General features: G+C 62.6%; 1 protein-coding gene across 2 annotated transcripts in view; it reads right to left on the reverse strand.

Annotated features, from left to right (window-relative positions):
• Nucleotides 1–16,007, reverse strand: part of CPSF1 (cleavage and polyadenylation specific factor 1) — a 91,137-nt gene that overhangs the window by 38,225 nt on the left and 36,905 nt on the right. For both annotated transcript variants that reach the window (XM_077271595.1, XM_077271594.1), the window contains exons 3-14: nt 12,370–12,397; nt 12,145–12,278; nt 11,608–11,688; nt 10,058–10,209; nt 8,538–8,684; nt 7,676–7,815; nt 7,227–7,337; nt 6,898–6,991; nt 6,256–6,343; nt 3,924–4,046; nt 3,616–3,667; nt 2,619–2,713 (exon numbers count right to left, since the gene is read on the reverse strand). In XM_077271595.1, the coding sequence (XP_077127710.1) occupies nt 2,619–2,713; nt 3,616–3,667; nt 3,924–4,046; nt 6,256–6,343; nt 6,898–6,991; nt 7,227–7,337; nt 7,676–7,815; nt 8,538–8,684; nt 10,058–10,209; nt 11,608–11,688; nt 12,145–12,278; nt 12,370–12,397 (1,245 nt within the window). The remainder of the gene's footprint in view (nt 1–2,618; nt 2,714–3,615; nt 3,668–3,923; nt 4,047–6,255; nt 6,344–6,897; nt 6,992–7,226; nt 7,338–7,675; nt 7,816–8,537; nt 8,685–10,057; nt 10,210–11,607; nt 11,689–12,144; nt 12,279–12,369; nt 12,398–16,007) is intronic.

Genomic DNA, 16,007 nt, shown 5'->3' on the forward strand with positions numbered 1-16,007 from the left:
CCAAATGGGGACCCTTCTCCCTCTGCCAGCCGATCACCAGTGCTGTCCAAGCCCACCTTCTATGGGGCCCCGGGGAATAGACATTCTCTAGGCGATGCACGCCGGTGCTTCTCCTGCAACAAAGTGGGACATGTTAGCGCTGTCTGCCCTGATATGGAGAAGCGCCCAACTACCACCACAAAGCCGTCTGTGTCCCCACCGTCTGTCCTCTTCGTGGCCGGCTCTAATGCGAGGGCTAATGAGAACTGTCAATCTGTCACTGTTGGCAATAAAGTCACCATTGGTCTCAGAGACACTGGGGCAGAGGTGACCCTGGTGCGTCCAGCCATGATAACCCCTGCCGATATCATATCAGGAAAGACTATGTCTGTAACTGGGATTGGAGGGGTCAGCCCTGCCGTGCCCATGGCCCGTGTGTACCTGGACAGGGGAGCAGGGAAAGGATTGAGAGAAGTGGGAGTATCAGAGGCTATTCCCACCAATGTGTGGGGAGGATGGTGTCCCACTACGTTCCTCCCTTGCAAGTAAATGATGCAGAGAAGGTGGAAGCAAGTGACCCACCTGAGATCCCGTGTGAGGAGGGAAAATGTCCCAATGCACAGGACTGTAAATATGTGGCAGCTGTGACCCAGAGTCAGGCTGCGGCTCAGGCCCAGAGATTAGAGGATGAGTCTCACATAGAACTGCCAGGACAGGAGGCCCATACTGTGGTCCCGGAGCCTCCATACATGGCAGACCCACCAAGGTCCCTGATAACAGACACTGAAGACTCAGCTTCAGACCAGGGCCTGGCAGCCACACTAGGCCAAGGCCTGCAGGCTGACCGTCAGAGCTTCCAGGAGGCCCTGCAGACAGATGTCAGTCTGGAGGGGCTCAGATGTCTTGCAGACCGACCCCCTGCTGCTTCTGGCAAAGAGAGAATATACTGGAGCCTACCGCATTGAAACCATGGACATGGGGGGCTCAAAGCTTTCACAAAATGTTGGCGGAGTCTCCGCACCACCGAACACCCCCTTCTACCAGCCTGGGATGGGACTTGTAGCGTCGCTGTCACGGAAGGGGGGAGAGAGAGAGGAGCCAGAAGACCACAGCGTCTAATTGCTCATACTCCTGCACTGAAAAGAAGCACTTCACCTTTTTAAATGGTGTTTATTCCTTTTGGCAGTACAGGGGGCTAATCAGCCATGTTGGGAGCTCTGGAAGTCTGAGCTCTCAGAAAACCTCGGTTAGCCACTCCAATCCCCTATATAATCTGGGTCTTGACTGAAACCCATGTCAGAGCTAGCTTATGCTGCATGGCTTGGGGGAGGTGTTTTGTTGGCTATATGAGAAGGAGTTATCTGTGACTGTTGCTTGGTTTGTATGTGTGATAATTCCCTTTCCTCCTGTTACTTTGTTTTTTCCCCATCCTCCACTCCCTGGTGCATTCATCTGTTATATGTGAGTGAATATTTGTACACCTAGTATTTTCAGTTGCCCTTGTTCGTCGGGTTGGTGTACTGCGGTGCAAAGCAGCACCTTTCTTCCCCGAGTGGGGGAGGGGAATAGACAAAAGGCAGATACAGGAGATAAGGAAAGGTTGGTGGTCCCGGCATCTTCACCTCCAGAAGTATCTCGGTGAGCAGGGCAAAATAGGCCACTCCCTAGTGTTAGCAACAAGGAAGGAGCCCCTGGTCCTCCAACAGATGGGTTGTGACAGTCGCACCTCTGTACTCCTCCTGTGACCCCACTCCACCACCACCACGACCTGAATTTGGACTGTAAGATGGATCCCCATTTGACACATTATTTTCCCCATTTTCCTTCTGAACATTTGGGAAGTATCTTGTAGTGTGCAAAATACGGTAATTTCCTTCTTATTTGTAAGGCTGATTTCCTCCACATTGCACGTACAACAGTAGCAGTCATCACGATGATATATCGCAGTTCTTTCTTCCCTTCACACCATGGTGGTCCTTCTTCTACACAACAGAACACGACATGTGAAGGCCACGACTTGCCCGGACCACCGAGGCTTACACCACCAAGTCTGCAATGCTCCTCCATTGTTTCCTCACCACAAAACAACCGCAAATGTAGCAAAAGTTGTGAATTACGGCCGCCGTGTAGTCGTCTCGATCACGCTGTTGGCATCAGAAGCTTCATCCGCCACAGCCGCTGAATACTGAGAGGAATCTGGTAAGCAGCACCGCCACACTTATCACCTGAGGAAATCTGCCCGTACTGCCCATAGCAACCAATCACAGCTCGTATACCGCTGATTGCTCTGATGATTGCTCTGATTGGGTGCTACAGACACCACCACACTCGTAGGGAGCCGAGTATGGAAATCTTCTGTCCACAGCAGCCAATCGCAGCACAGCGTCCATTAATTTCTAACCAATCTAATGACACCAAATGTATCCCCCAAAAGGTCACATGAAGGGGTTAAAGTGCGGTGCTAGAGAAGCCTGGGGGTCCGCGCTTGTGGTAGAACTGCACGTGAAGGGTCCAGTAGTCCATAGTTCTACGGAGTCCAGAGATGGAATGTCTCAGAATCAGCTCTTCCTTTACTAATGGTGACCGGTGTGATCTGTGACCTCAGGGTGGGAATCTCCCCCGACAAACCCCTCACTCACCTCAAAGGAGTATGTGGAGAGCTGAGTGCCCGACTGCATCTCGTTCCCGTACACCTCGATCTCATCCACCTCATCCAGCATCGCCCCCTTACTGCCTGCAAGAGAGAGCGGGAGCTATGGGGGGCCGCGAGCTACAGGGGGAAGGGTGCGGCAAACTACAGGGAGGAGGGGGGAGGCAAACTACAGGGGGCACCGCGAGCTACAGGGGGGCCGCGAGCTACAGGGGGAAGGGTGCGGCAAACTACAGGGGGCACCCCGAGCTACAGGGGGGAGGGGTGCGGCAAACTACAGGGGGGCCGCGAGCTACAGGGGGGAGGGGTGCGGCAAACTACAGGGGGGCCGCGAGCTACAGGGGGGCCGCGACCTACAGGGGGGCCGCGAGCTACAGGGGGCACCGCGACCTACAGGGGGAGGGGTGCGGCAAACTACAGGGGGCACCGCGAGCTACAGGGGGGCCGCGACCTACAGGGGGTCCGCAAGCTACGGGGGCGCCGCAACGCAAACTACAGGGGGCACCGCGACCTACAGGGGGAGGGGTGCGGCAAACTACAGGGGGGCTGCGAGCTACAGGGGGCACCGTGACTTACAGGGGGAGGGGTGCGGCAAACTACAGGGGGGCCGCAAGCTACGGGGGCGCCGCAAACTACAGGGGGCACCGCGAGCTACGGGGGCGCAAACTACAGGGGGCGCCGCACCACAAACCACAGGGGGCAGGGGTGCAGCAAACTACAGGGGGTCCTGCTAAGGGGGCGCCGCACCACAAACTACAGGGGGTGGGGGACCACCGCAAACTACAGGGGGGCACCGCGACCTACAGGGGGAGGGGTGCGGCAAACTACAGGGGGCACCGCGACCTACAGAGGCGTGGGGCACCGCTAATTACAGGGGAGGAGGGGCACCGTGAACTACAGGGGGGCACCGTGAACTACGGGGGGGGGGGGGGGCACTGCGACCTTCAGGGGAGGGGGCGGCTGAGCCAGACATATTGTGCACTCACCTGGTCGTAAAACAGACGCGTCCACTCGTTTCTTTTTACTTGGAGGTTCATCCTAGAAGAGGAGAATGGCAGCCATAAGTACAGTTGCCATAGAGTGGACCACCTGATGTGTACGGGGGCTCCACATAGAGGATATTGGGGGGACATAGGAGCCGGTAGCCACGACATAAACGCCCTTTTGTTCCGGAGAGGCCAGGGTGGGCACAGGGGCTCCACTCCAAAGAAGGCAGGGGGCATCCTCCCCTCAGGGGGATGGTATCTCAGATAACCGTGTTGGCCGCTCATACAACACAGCATATGGCACTCACCGGCTTCTCAGGGTCCTTCGTGCATCCTGAGGGGCTGTCCTGGGCCTTCTCTGTGTAGCGGAGCAGCAGAGAGTTCCCTAAACGGGATCCCAGGAACAGATACCCCGGCTCCATGAGAGTCATCTGCGGTGGGTAAAACAAAGTCAGACACAGCCCGACCCCCCAACTCCAGCTGAGTCGCCCTCATCTCAGGAGCACCAATACCCACTGCACTTCAGAGACCCCACATGTGCCGTCACCTCTCCAGCCGAGCCTCCCACACCGGAGACCCCCCATGTGCTGTCACCTCTCCAGCCGAACCTCCCACACCGGAGATTCCCCCATGTGCTGTCACCTCTCCAGCCGAGCCTCCCACACCGGAGACCCCCCATGTGCTGTCACCTCTCCAGCCGAGCCTCCCACACCGGAGACCCCCCATGTGCTGTCACCTCTCCAGCCGAACCTCCCACACCGGAGACCCCCCCATGTGCTGTCACCTCTCCAGCCGAACCTCCCACACCGGAGACCCCCCCATGTGCTGTCACCTCTCCAGCTGAGCCTCCCACACCGGAGACCCCCCCATGTGCTGTCACCTCTCCAGCCGAACCTCCCACACCGGAGACCCCCCATGTGCTGTCACCTCTCCAGCCGAACCTCCCACACCGGAGACCCCCCCATGTGCTGTCACCTCTCCAGCCGAGCCTCCCACACCGGAGACACCCCCATGTGCCGTCACCTCTACAGCCGAACCTCCCACACCGGAGACCCCCCATGTGCTGTCACCTCTCCAGCCGAACCTCCCACACCGGAGACCCCCCCATGTGCTGTCACCTCTCCAGCCGAACCTCCCACACCGGAGACCCCCCATGTGCTGTCACCTCTCCAGCCGAACCTCCCACACCGGAGACCCCCCCCATGTGCTGTCACCTCTCCAGCCGAGCCCCCCACACCGGAGACCCCCCCATGTGCTGTCAGCTCTCCAGCCGAACCTCCCACACCGGAGACCCCCCATGTGCTGTCACCTCTCCAGCCGAACCTCCCACACCGGAGACCCCCCCATGTGCTGTCACCTCTCCAGCCGAGCCTCCCACACCGGAGACACCCCCATGTGCTGTCACCTCTCCAGCCGAACCTCCCACACCGGAGACCCCCATGTGCCGTCACCTCTCCAGCCGAGCCTCCCACACCGGAGACCCCCCCATGTGCCGTCACCTCTCCAGCCGAGCCTCCCACACCGGAGACCCCCCCCATGTGCCGTCACCTCTCCAGCCGAGCCTCCCACACCGGAGACCCCCATGTGCCGTCAGCTCTCCAGCCGAGCCCCCCACACCGGAGACACCCCATGTGCCGTCACCTCTCCAGCCGAGCCCCCCCACACCGGAGACCCCCATGTGCTGTCACCTCTCCAGCCGAGCCTCCCACACCGGAGACCCCCATGTGCCGTCACCTCTCCAGCCGAGCCTCCCACACCGGAGACCCCCCATGTGCTGTCACCTCTCCAGCCGAGCCTCCCACACCGGAGACCCCCCCATGTGCCGTCACCTCTCCAGCCGAGCCTCCCACACCGGAGACCCCCATGTGCCGTCACCTCTCCAGCCGAGCCCCCCCACACCGGAGACCCCCCCATGTGCCGTCACCTCTCCAGCCGAGCCTCCCACACCGGAGACCCCCACATGTGCCGTCACCTCTCCAGCCGAGCCCCCCCACACCGGAGACCCCCCATGTGCCGTCACCTCTCCAGCCGAGCCTCCCACACCGGAGACCCCCCATGTGCCGTCACCTCTCCAGCTGAACCCCCCCACACCGGAGACCCCCCATGTGCCGTCACCTCTCCAGCCTAGCCCCCCCACACCGGAGACCCCCCATGTGCCGTCACCTCTCCAGCCGAGCCCCCCCACACCGGAGACCCCCCATGTGCCGTCACCTCTCCAGCCGAGCCTCCCACACCGGAGACCCCCATGTGCCGTCACCTCTCCAGCCGAGCCCCCCCACACCGGAGACCCCCCATGTGCCGTCACCTCTCCAGCCGAGCCCCCCCACACCGGAGACCCCCCATGTGCCGTCACCTCTCCAGCCGAGCCTCCCACACCGGAGACCCCCCATGTGCCGTCACCTCTCCAGCTGAGCCCCCCCACACCGGAGACCCCCCATGTGCCGTCACCTCTCCAGCCTAGCCCCCCCACACCGGAGACCCCCCATGTGCCGTCACCTCTCCAGCCGAGCCCCCCCACACCGGAGACCCCCACATGTGCTGTGACTTCTCTTGACGAGCCCCCCACTCCACACAGCCCTGCCAAGTCCGCGCCCCACCCCTCACCCCATCAGCACCTCCGCACCCTCCCCAAATACTCACGGATGTGGTCAGGACACTCGCTGCCGCCTTGTCAAAGTGGAACGAGCGAACGCTCCTCATCCCGTCTGTGATCAGAGTCAGGACGTAACTGGAGGGGACACAGGATTCATCGTCACACCACAGGCTAAACCCCCGCAGCACAGCCGGCGGCCCCCCCAGCAGCACAGCCGGCCGCCCTCCCCCCCGCAGCACAGCCGGCCGCCCTCCCCCCCGCAGCACAGCCGGCCGCCCTCCCCCCCGCAGCACAGCCGGCCGCCCTCCCCCCCGCAGCACAGCCGGCCGCCCTCCCCCCCGCAGCACAGCCGGCCGCCCTCCCCCCGCAGCACAGCCGGCCGCCCTCCCCCCGCAGCACAGCCGGCCGCCCTCCCCCCCGCAGCACAGCCGGCCGCCCTCCCCCCCGCAGCACAGCCGGCCGCCCTCCCCCCCGCAGCACAGCCGGCCGCCCTCCCCCCGCAGCACAGCCGGCCGCCCTCCCCCCCGCAGCACAGCCGGCCGCCCTCCCCCCCGCAGCACAGCCGGCCGCCCTCCCCCCGCAGCACAGCCGGCCGCCCTCCCCCCGCAGCACAGCCGGCCGCCCTCCCCCCGCAGCACAGCCGGCCGCCCTCCCCCCGCAGCACAGCCGGCCGCCCTCCCCGCACTCACATCTCACCACCCTTCAGGGAAATCACCATCTTGTCATATGAAATGAATGTGGCCTGACAACAGTCCAACGTGATCCTGACGCCGTCCTGAGGCTCTGTGGGCACAGACAGTTATACACATCACGGGGTCCAGAGATGGCGGCCGGCGCTACACAGGGCCCCTGCACAGCGAGGATGGCAACCGGAGCTGCACAAGCTGCAACGTGCGAGGATTGGTGGGGAATGGCGGTCTGCGCCACATGGAGTGGAGGGAAGGGGAACGATGGATGGATGGCCAGGACGTAGGGAGGATGGCGGCACCAAGGCTGGCAGGGTCACACAAGGACTTACTGAGAGGGAAGGAAGTGGTCCCATTTGTCAGACTGTTGAGGGAGACGCCGTACGGGGGGACGCTCTGATTCAGATAAAGCAGCGAGTTAACGGCAAAGATGACAACTCCACCTGCAGGAGAAGAAGAAGGGTCACCATCGTGTGCCGACCCTACGGCTGCTGCCGACCGCACGGGCACGTCACACTACAAGGACCTACCGCACTCAGCCTCCATGACCCGACGCACGTGGCAGGACAGAGGGAGCCGTATGTGGCGCTGGTGGAGCTTCACAGTCCCTGACAATGAGGGCACCCTGTGTCATCTACAGCGGAGCGCACGGTCCAGTCGGGGACAATGCAACCCCACAAGCACATGATGGGCTCATGACATATGTACCTGGCCCAGAGTCCAGGTCCTGAACCCGACCTCACCGCCAGATGTGCCTCGCAAGGAGGCGCCCCGCACTCACCGATGGGCTTGGGGACCGCCAGGGCCTGGGTGCAGTCATAAGGCAAACTAGAGAGCGACCAGATGACGGGGTGAACCTTCTGCATGATGTTCAGCGAGATGGCCACGATACTGCAGGTGTCCTGACGCACCGCCACGCGGCTGCAGAGAGAGCGCACAGGTCAGAACAACCGGACCACCCCCGCACTGAGAGGCGGACCCACCATACATACAGAGGACGTACGGTCAGACAACCCCCAGCGACAACATATCGAAGACCCCCTACAGAGAAGGTGCAGCCAGACCACCCCCCTACAGAAAACGTCCAGGGAGACCCCCTCTACAGAGAATGTGCAGCTGCCCCCCCCCCATATAGCCAGGCCCCACCTGACTTACAGGGAGCATACGGCTGGACCCCACCCCCTCTTAAAGGAAACATATTGCCAGCCCCCCGCCCCCCCCTTACAGGGAACACACGGCCAGGCCACCCCCCTCCCCCATCATGGAACATATGGCCAGGCCCCCACACCCCCTTACTGGAAACATATAGCCAGGCCCCACCTGCACTTAAAGGAAATGTAAGACCAGCCCCCCATACACACAGGAAACATATGGCCAGGCCCCTCCTTACAGTGAATACATGGCCAGGCCATCCCCCTCCCCCAACATGGAACATATGGCCAGGCCCCCACGCTCCCTTGCAGAAAACATATTGCTGAGCCCCCAACCCCCATGCCTTACAAGAAACACACGGCCAGGCCACCCCCCCCCCCCCACCCCCAACAAGTAGCGTACGGCCAGGTCCCCCACTAACAGAGAACATAAGGCTGGACCCCCACTACAGGGAATGTACAGCCGGCCCCCCGCTGCTTTGTGTCACCTACCCCGGCCAGGTCTGGTTGGGCTCAAACAAGATGAGCAGGGTGGGCTCGTAGTAGCCGTGGAGGAACTGCAGGTCGATGATGTTTAGCAGCTTCTCGTCCAGTTCACGAACGTCAATGATGTAACTGGGGAGGAAGCTGGACTTCTGCCTGGGGGAGACACGAGGGTCACACAGGGAGAGGACGAGACCCCGCCACTGTACACAGGAGTCACCCAGGAGGACGAGACCCCCCACTGTACACAGGAGTCACCCAGGAGGACGAGACCCCCCACTGTACACAGGAGTCACCCAGGAGGACGAGACCCCCCCAATGTACACAGGAGTCACCCAGGAGGACGAGACCCCCCCACTGTGCACAGGAGTCACCCAGGAGGAAGAGACCCCCCCACTGTGCACAGGAGTCACCCAGGAGGAAGAGACCCCCCCACTGTGCACAGGAGTCACCCAGGAGGAAGAGACCCCCCCACTGTGCACAGGAGTCACCCAGGAGGAAGAGACCCCCCCACTGTGCACAGGAGTCACCCAGGAGGACGAGACCCCCCACTGTGCACAGGAGTCACCCAGGAGGAAGAGACCCCCCCACTGTGCACAGGAGTCACCCAGGAGGAAGAGACCCCCCCAATGTACACAGGAGTCACCCAGGAGGAAGAGACCCCCCCACTGTACACAGGAGTCACCCAGGAGGAAGAGACCCCCCCACTGTACACAGGAGTCACCCAGGAGGAAGAGACCCCCCCACTGTGCACAGGAGTCACCCAGGAGGATGAGACCCCCCACTGTACACAGGAGTCACCCAGGAGGACGAGACCCCCCACTGTACACAGGAGTCACCCAGGAGGAAGACACCTCCCGCGGAGAAGGTACACGACCCGCTTACAGAGAAACCCGCTCTTTGCACTCGTTGGGTTTAGCTTCTAGCGGTTTCAGTGAGTTATAGATCCCTCGATGGACATCCGGAATATATCATTCTTATATCTCTAGCCTGGATCGGTGCCCCTATATATCACTTCATTAGAAGCTCATGGTTTCTATACCGGTTTCAGCCAGTACCAGGTGGGAGGGGGAGTGAGTAGGGTAGGGAGACTTGTCTGCTGCAGCTAAAAGCCATAAACTGCTCAGTGGGGGGCTGCTACACTTTGGTATCAGGTTGCACAGAGTGTGTCTGACATAGGGCTTTGTTTCTGTATCAGGGAATGCAGTGGGGGAGAAAGGGGCGGGTGGGGGGGGGGGGGTTTGAATCTGCAGCGTGTCTGTGCCATGGTACCTAATAGAACTAAACTCACAATATGGCATTTTTACATTATCGTGACAGCCCCTCACTGTACACAGGAGACCCCCGATTGTACACAAGAGTCACCCAGGAGGAAGACGCCCCCCACTGTACACAGAAGTCACCCAGGAAAATGAGAACCCCCACTGTACACAGAGGTCACCAAGGAAAACTAGACCCCCCCACTGTACACAGGGGTCACCCAGGAAGACAAGACCACCACTGTACACGGGTCCCAGATCTGCACCTACCCCTCGGCCATCTGCCCCTCGTGCTCCTCGGACAGGGTGTCTCTTCGGAACGGCAGCACCACCAGCCGGGTGCCGTATATCAGCATCACCGCGCAGCGACCGTTGGGGTCCACTCGAACCTTGGGGATGTGCACGTTCTGCACAAAGCCATCCTGATGAGAAAAGAAAAAAGAAGGGAAGACCCCAGGGGGATAATGCCAGAGACGCACAGCAGCAGCCACCCCGGAGGGAATAACCCATGTAATGACAGTCCACGGCCCCCTGCGTGCCCCCTAGAGGGGCCGCACAACTACCCGTCGGCCCCAGCGTGCCTCCTATAGGAGCCGCACAACTATCCACCGGCCGACCCCAGCGTGACCCCTATAGGATCCGCACAACTATCCGCCGGCACCAGCGTGCCCCCTATAGGAGCCGCACAACTGTCCGCCGGCCCCAGCGTGCCCCCTATAGGAGCCGCACAACTATCCGCCGGCCCCAGCGTGCCCCCTATAGGAGCCGCACAACTACCCGCCGGCCCCAGCGTGCCCCCTATAAGAGCCGCACAACTAAAAGCCGGCCCCAGCGTGCCCCCTATAGGAGCCGCACAACTATCCGCCGGCCCCAGCGTGCCCCCTATAGGAGCCGCACAACTATCCGCCGGCCCCAGCGTGCCCCCTATAGGAGCTGCACAACTACCCGCTGGCCCCAGCGTGCCTCCTATAGGAGCCGCACAAGTACCCGCCGGCCCCAGCGTGCCTCCTATAGTAGCCGCACAACTACCCGCCGGCCCCAGCGTGCCTCCTATAGTAGCCGCACAACTACCCGCTGGCCCCAGCGTGCCTCCTATAGGAGCCGCACAAGTACCCGCCGGCCCCAGCGTGCCTCCTATAGTAGCCGCACAACTACCCGCCGGCCCCAGCGTGCCTCCTATAGTAGCCGCACAACTACCCGCTGGCCCCAGCGTGCCTCCTATAGGAGCCGCACAACTACCCGCCGGCCCCAGCGTGCCTCCTCTAGGAGCCGCACAACTACCCGCCGGCCCCAGCGTGCCTCCTATAGGAGCCGCACAATTACCCGCTGGCCCCACCGTGCCTCCTATAGGAGCCGCACAACTACCCGCCGGCTCCAGCGTGCCTCCTCTAGGAGCCGCACAACTACCCGCCGGCCCCAGCGTGCCTCCTATAGGAGCCGCACAACTACCCGCCGGCCCCAGCGTGCCCCCTATAGGAGCCGCACAACTACCCGTCGGCTCCAGCGTGCCACCTATAGGAGCCGCACAACTACCTGTCGGCTCCAGCGTGCCCCCTATAGGAGCCGCACAACTACCCGTCGGCTCCAGCGTGCCCCCTATAGGAGCCGCACAACTACCCGTCGGCTCCAGTGTGCCCCCTATAGAGCCGGACAATGATGTCAGATAGGACAATACTACGTCCACACCCAGCGGTCCATCATCCTTTATTGTCAGGCGTCCCCGGTATCCTCACACCCCTCTATACAGCGCTTCTACCTATGGCACCGCTGCAGTAGGACGCTCCTGGCCCAGCCCCCACAGTATCATGCTGGAAACATACCCGCAGCTCCGGCTCCTCAAAGTAATGGAGGGACAAGGTCTTCAGGTCATGGGTGTCCGGATCGTACTCTACCACAGACAGCTGGAGAGAAGAAACACAAGGTGATGAGCAGCACCTCCCCCCAGACACAGGAGGCCTCCCCAGACAAGGGCCCACGCCAGACACGGGAGCCTCCCGCAAGGGGCCCACCCCAGACACAGGGACTTCTCCCAAAAGGGGCCCACCCCAGACACGGGGAACTCTCCCAAAAGGGGCCCACCCCAGACACTGGGAACTCTCCCAAAAGGGGCCCACCCCAGACACTGGGAACTCTCCCAAAAGGGGCCCACCCCAGACACTGGGAACTCTCCCAAAAGGGGCCCACCCCAGACACTGGGAACTCTCCCAAAAGGGGCCCACCCCAAACACGGGGACCTCTCCCAAAGGGGGCCCACCCCAGACAAGGGGGCCCAACCCAGACAAGGGGGCCTCCCTCAAGGGGTCCACCCCAGAAACAGGCACCTTCAATCAAGGGGCCCAAGCAACACATGGCCTCACCTTGGCATCCGTGAAGCTGAGCAGCAGGGCGTCTCTCTTGGCTCCCGCCAGCTGAACACTCGCCATGGACATTACATTACCAAAGAAGGAGAAGGAGGCCATCAGCTCCAGCTTCTCCTTCTGGCCCCTCCCGTCTGTGAACACAAGGGGCACCATGAGCAGAGGAGGCGGGGGCCAACAGCAGCAGCGGGGGCAACCTTACCACGGGGTGGGGAGCGACCTTACCTGAGCCTTTCTCCCCTTTACTGGAGCTCTGAAAAACAAGAGCACAAACCATGAGGAGGCGGCGGGCGAACGACGAGACAGAGGAGACCAGGACAGTGAGCGCCCCCGACAGGCAGAGCGGGGCAACACCGCAAGTCTCATAACGACAGGTAACACGGGGGACGGGGGCAGGAAGAGGAGCCGGCACTCCCCACACCTCCAGCAGAGGGCGCTCTCCCCATCACCTCTATACACAGGTAACACGGGGGGACGGGGGCAGGGAGAGGAGCCGGCACTCCCCACACCTCCAGCAGGGGGCGCTCTCCTCATCACCTCTATACACAGGTAACACAGGGGACGGGGGCAGGGAGAGGAGCCGGCACTCCCCACACCTCCAGCAGAGGGCGCTCTCCCCCGACATCACCTCTATACACAGGTAACACAGGGGACGGGGGCAGGAGAGGAGCCGGCACTCCCCACACCTCCAGCAGGGGGCGCTCTCCCCATCACCTCTATACACAGGTAACACAGGGGACGGGGGCAGGGAGAGGAGCCGGCACTCCCCACACCTCCAGCAGAGGGCGCTCTCCCCCGACATCACCTCTATACACAGGTAACACAGGGGACGGGGGCAGGAGAGGAGCCGGCACTCCCCACACCTCCAGCAGGGGGCGCTCTCCTCATCACCTCTATACACAGGTAACACAGGGGACGGGGGCAGGAGAGGAGCCGGCACTCCCCACACCTCCAGCAGAGGGCGCTCTCCCCATCACCTCTATACACAGGTAACACAGGGGACGGGGGCAGGAGAGGAGCCGGCACTCCCCACACCTCCAGCAGAGGGCGCTCTCCCCCGACATCACCTCTATACACAGGTAACACAGGGGACGGGGGCAGGAGAGGGGCCGGCACTCCCCACACCTCCAGCAGGGGGCGCTCTCCCCATCACCTCTATACACAGGTAACACAGGGGACGGGGGCAGGGAGAGGAGCCGGCACTCCCCACACCTCCAGCAGAGGGCGCTCTCCCCATCACCTCAATACACAGGTAACACGGGGGACGGGGGCAGGGAGAGGGGCCGGCACTCCTCACACCTCCAGCAGAGGGCGCTCTCCCCCGACATCACCTCTATACACAGGTAACACAGGGGACGGGGGCAGGGACAGGAGCCGGCACTCCCCACACCTCCAGCAGGGGGCGCTCTCCCCATCACCTCTATACACAGGTAACACAGGAGACGGGGGCAGGAAGGGGAGCCGGCACTCCCCACACCTCCAGCAGAGGGCACTCTCCTCATCATCTGTATACACAGGTAACACAGGGGACGGGGGCATGAGAGGAGCCGGCACTCCCCACACCTCCAGCAGGGGGCGCTCCCCCCATCACCTCTATACACAGGTAACACGGGGGACGGGGGGCAGGGAGAGGAGCCGGCACTCCCCACACCTCCAGCAGGGGGCGCTCTCCCCATCACCTCTATACATGGAGGCGGGGGCAGGGAGAGGGGCCGGCACTCCCCACACCTCCAGCAGGGGGCACTCCCCCCATCACCTCTATACACAGGTAACACGGGGGACGGGGGGCAGGGAGAGGAGCCGGCACTCCCCACACCTCCAGCAGAGGGCGCTCTCCCCATCACCTCTATACACAGGTAACACAGGGGACGGGAGCAGGGAGAGGAGCCGGCACTCCCCACACCTCCAGCAGGGGGCGCTCCCCCCATCACCTCTATACACAGGTAACACAGGGGACGGGGGCAGGAGAGGAGCCGGCACTCCCCACACCTCCAGCAGGGGGCGCTCTCCCCATCACCTCTATACACAGCTAACACAGGGGACGGGGGCAGGAAGAGGAGCCGGCACTCCCCACACCTCCAGCAGGGGGCGCTCTCCTCATCACCTCTATACACAGGTAACACGGGGGGACGGGGGGCAGGAGAGGAGCCGGCACTCCCCACACTTCCAGCAGAGGGGGCTCTCCCCATCACCTCTATACACAGGTAACAGGGGACGGGGGCAGGGAGAGGAGCCGGCACTCCCCACACCTCCAGCAGGGGGCGCTCCACCCATCACCTCTATACACAGGTAACACGGGGGACGGGGGGCAGGGAGAGGAGCCGGCACTCCCCACACCTCCAGCAGGGGGCGCTCTCCCCATCACCTCTATACATGGAGGCGGGGGCAGGGAGAGGGCCCGGCACTCCCCACACCTCCAGCAGGGGGCGCTCCCCCCATCACCTCTATACACAGGTAACACGGGGGACGGGGGGCAAGGAGAGGAGCCGGCACTCCCCACACCTCCAGCAGAGGGCGCTCTCCCCATCACCTCTATACACAGGTAACACAGGGGACGGGGGCAGGGAGAGGAGCCGGCACTCCTCACACCTCCAGCAGGGGGCGCTCTCCTCATCACCTCTATACACAGGTAACACAGGGGACGGGGGCAGGAGAGGGGCCGGCACTCCCCACACCTCCAGCAGGGGGCGCTCTCCATCACCTCTATACACAGGTAACACAGGGACGGGGGCAGGGAGAGGAGCCGGCACTCCCCACACCTCCAGCAGGGGGCGCTCTCCTCATCACCTCTATACACAGGTAACACAGGGGACGGGGGCAGGGAGAGGAGCCGCCACTCCCCACACCTCCAGCAGAGGGCGCTCTCCCCATCACCTCTATACACAGGTAACACAGGGGACGGGGGCAGGGAGAGGGGCCGGCACTCCCCACACCTCCAGCAGAGGGCGCTCTCCCCATCACCTCTATACACAGGTAACACAGGGGACGGGAGGCAGGGAGAGGAGCCGGCACCCCCAACACCTCCAGCAGAGGGCGCTCTCCTCATCACCTCTATACACAGGTAACACAGGGGACGGGGGCAGGAGAGGAGCCAGCACTCCCCACACCTCCAGCAGGGGGCGCTCTCCTCATCACCTCTATACACAGGTAACACAGGGGACGGGGGCAGGGAGAGGGGACGGGGGCAGGGAGAGGAGCCGGCACTCCCCACACCTCCAGCAGAGGGCGCTCCCCCCATCACCTCTATACACAGGTAACACAGGGGACGGGGGCAGGAGAGGAGCCGGCACTCCCCACACCTCCAGCAGGGGGCGCTCTCCCCATCACCTCTATACACAGGTAACACAGGGGACGGGGGCAGGAGAAGAGCCGGCACTCCCCACACCTCCAGCAGAGGGCGCTCTCCTCATCACCTCTATACACAGGTAACACAGGGGACGGGGGCAGGGAGAGGAGCCGGCACTCCCCACACCTCCAGCAGGGGGCGCTCTCCTCATCACCTCTATACACAGGTAACACGGGGGGACGGGGGGCAGGAGAGGAGCCGGCACTCCCCACACTTCCAGCAGAGGGGGCTCTCCCCATCACCTCTATACACAGGTAACACAGGGGACGGGGCAGGAGAGGAGCCGGCGCTCCCCACACCTCCAGCAGGGGGCTCTCCCCATCACCTCTATACACAGGTAACACAGGGGACGGGGGCAGGGAGAGGAGCCGGCACTCCCCACACCTCCAGCAGGGGGCGCTCTCCTCATCACCTCTATACACAGGTAACACAGGGGACGGGGGCAGGGAGAGGAGCCGGCACTCCCCACACCTCCAGCAGAGGGCGCTCTCCTCATCACCTCTATACACAGGTAACA

The sequence above is a fragment of the Ranitomeya variabilis genome, chromosome 6, assembly GCF_051348905.1.
Source record: "Ranitomeya variabilis isolate aRanVar5 chromosome 6, aRanVar5.hap1, whole genome shotgun sequence".
Classification (NCBI taxonomy): domain Eukaryota; kingdom Metazoa; phylum Chordata; class Amphibia; order Anura; family Dendrobatidae; genus Ranitomeya; species Ranitomeya variabilis.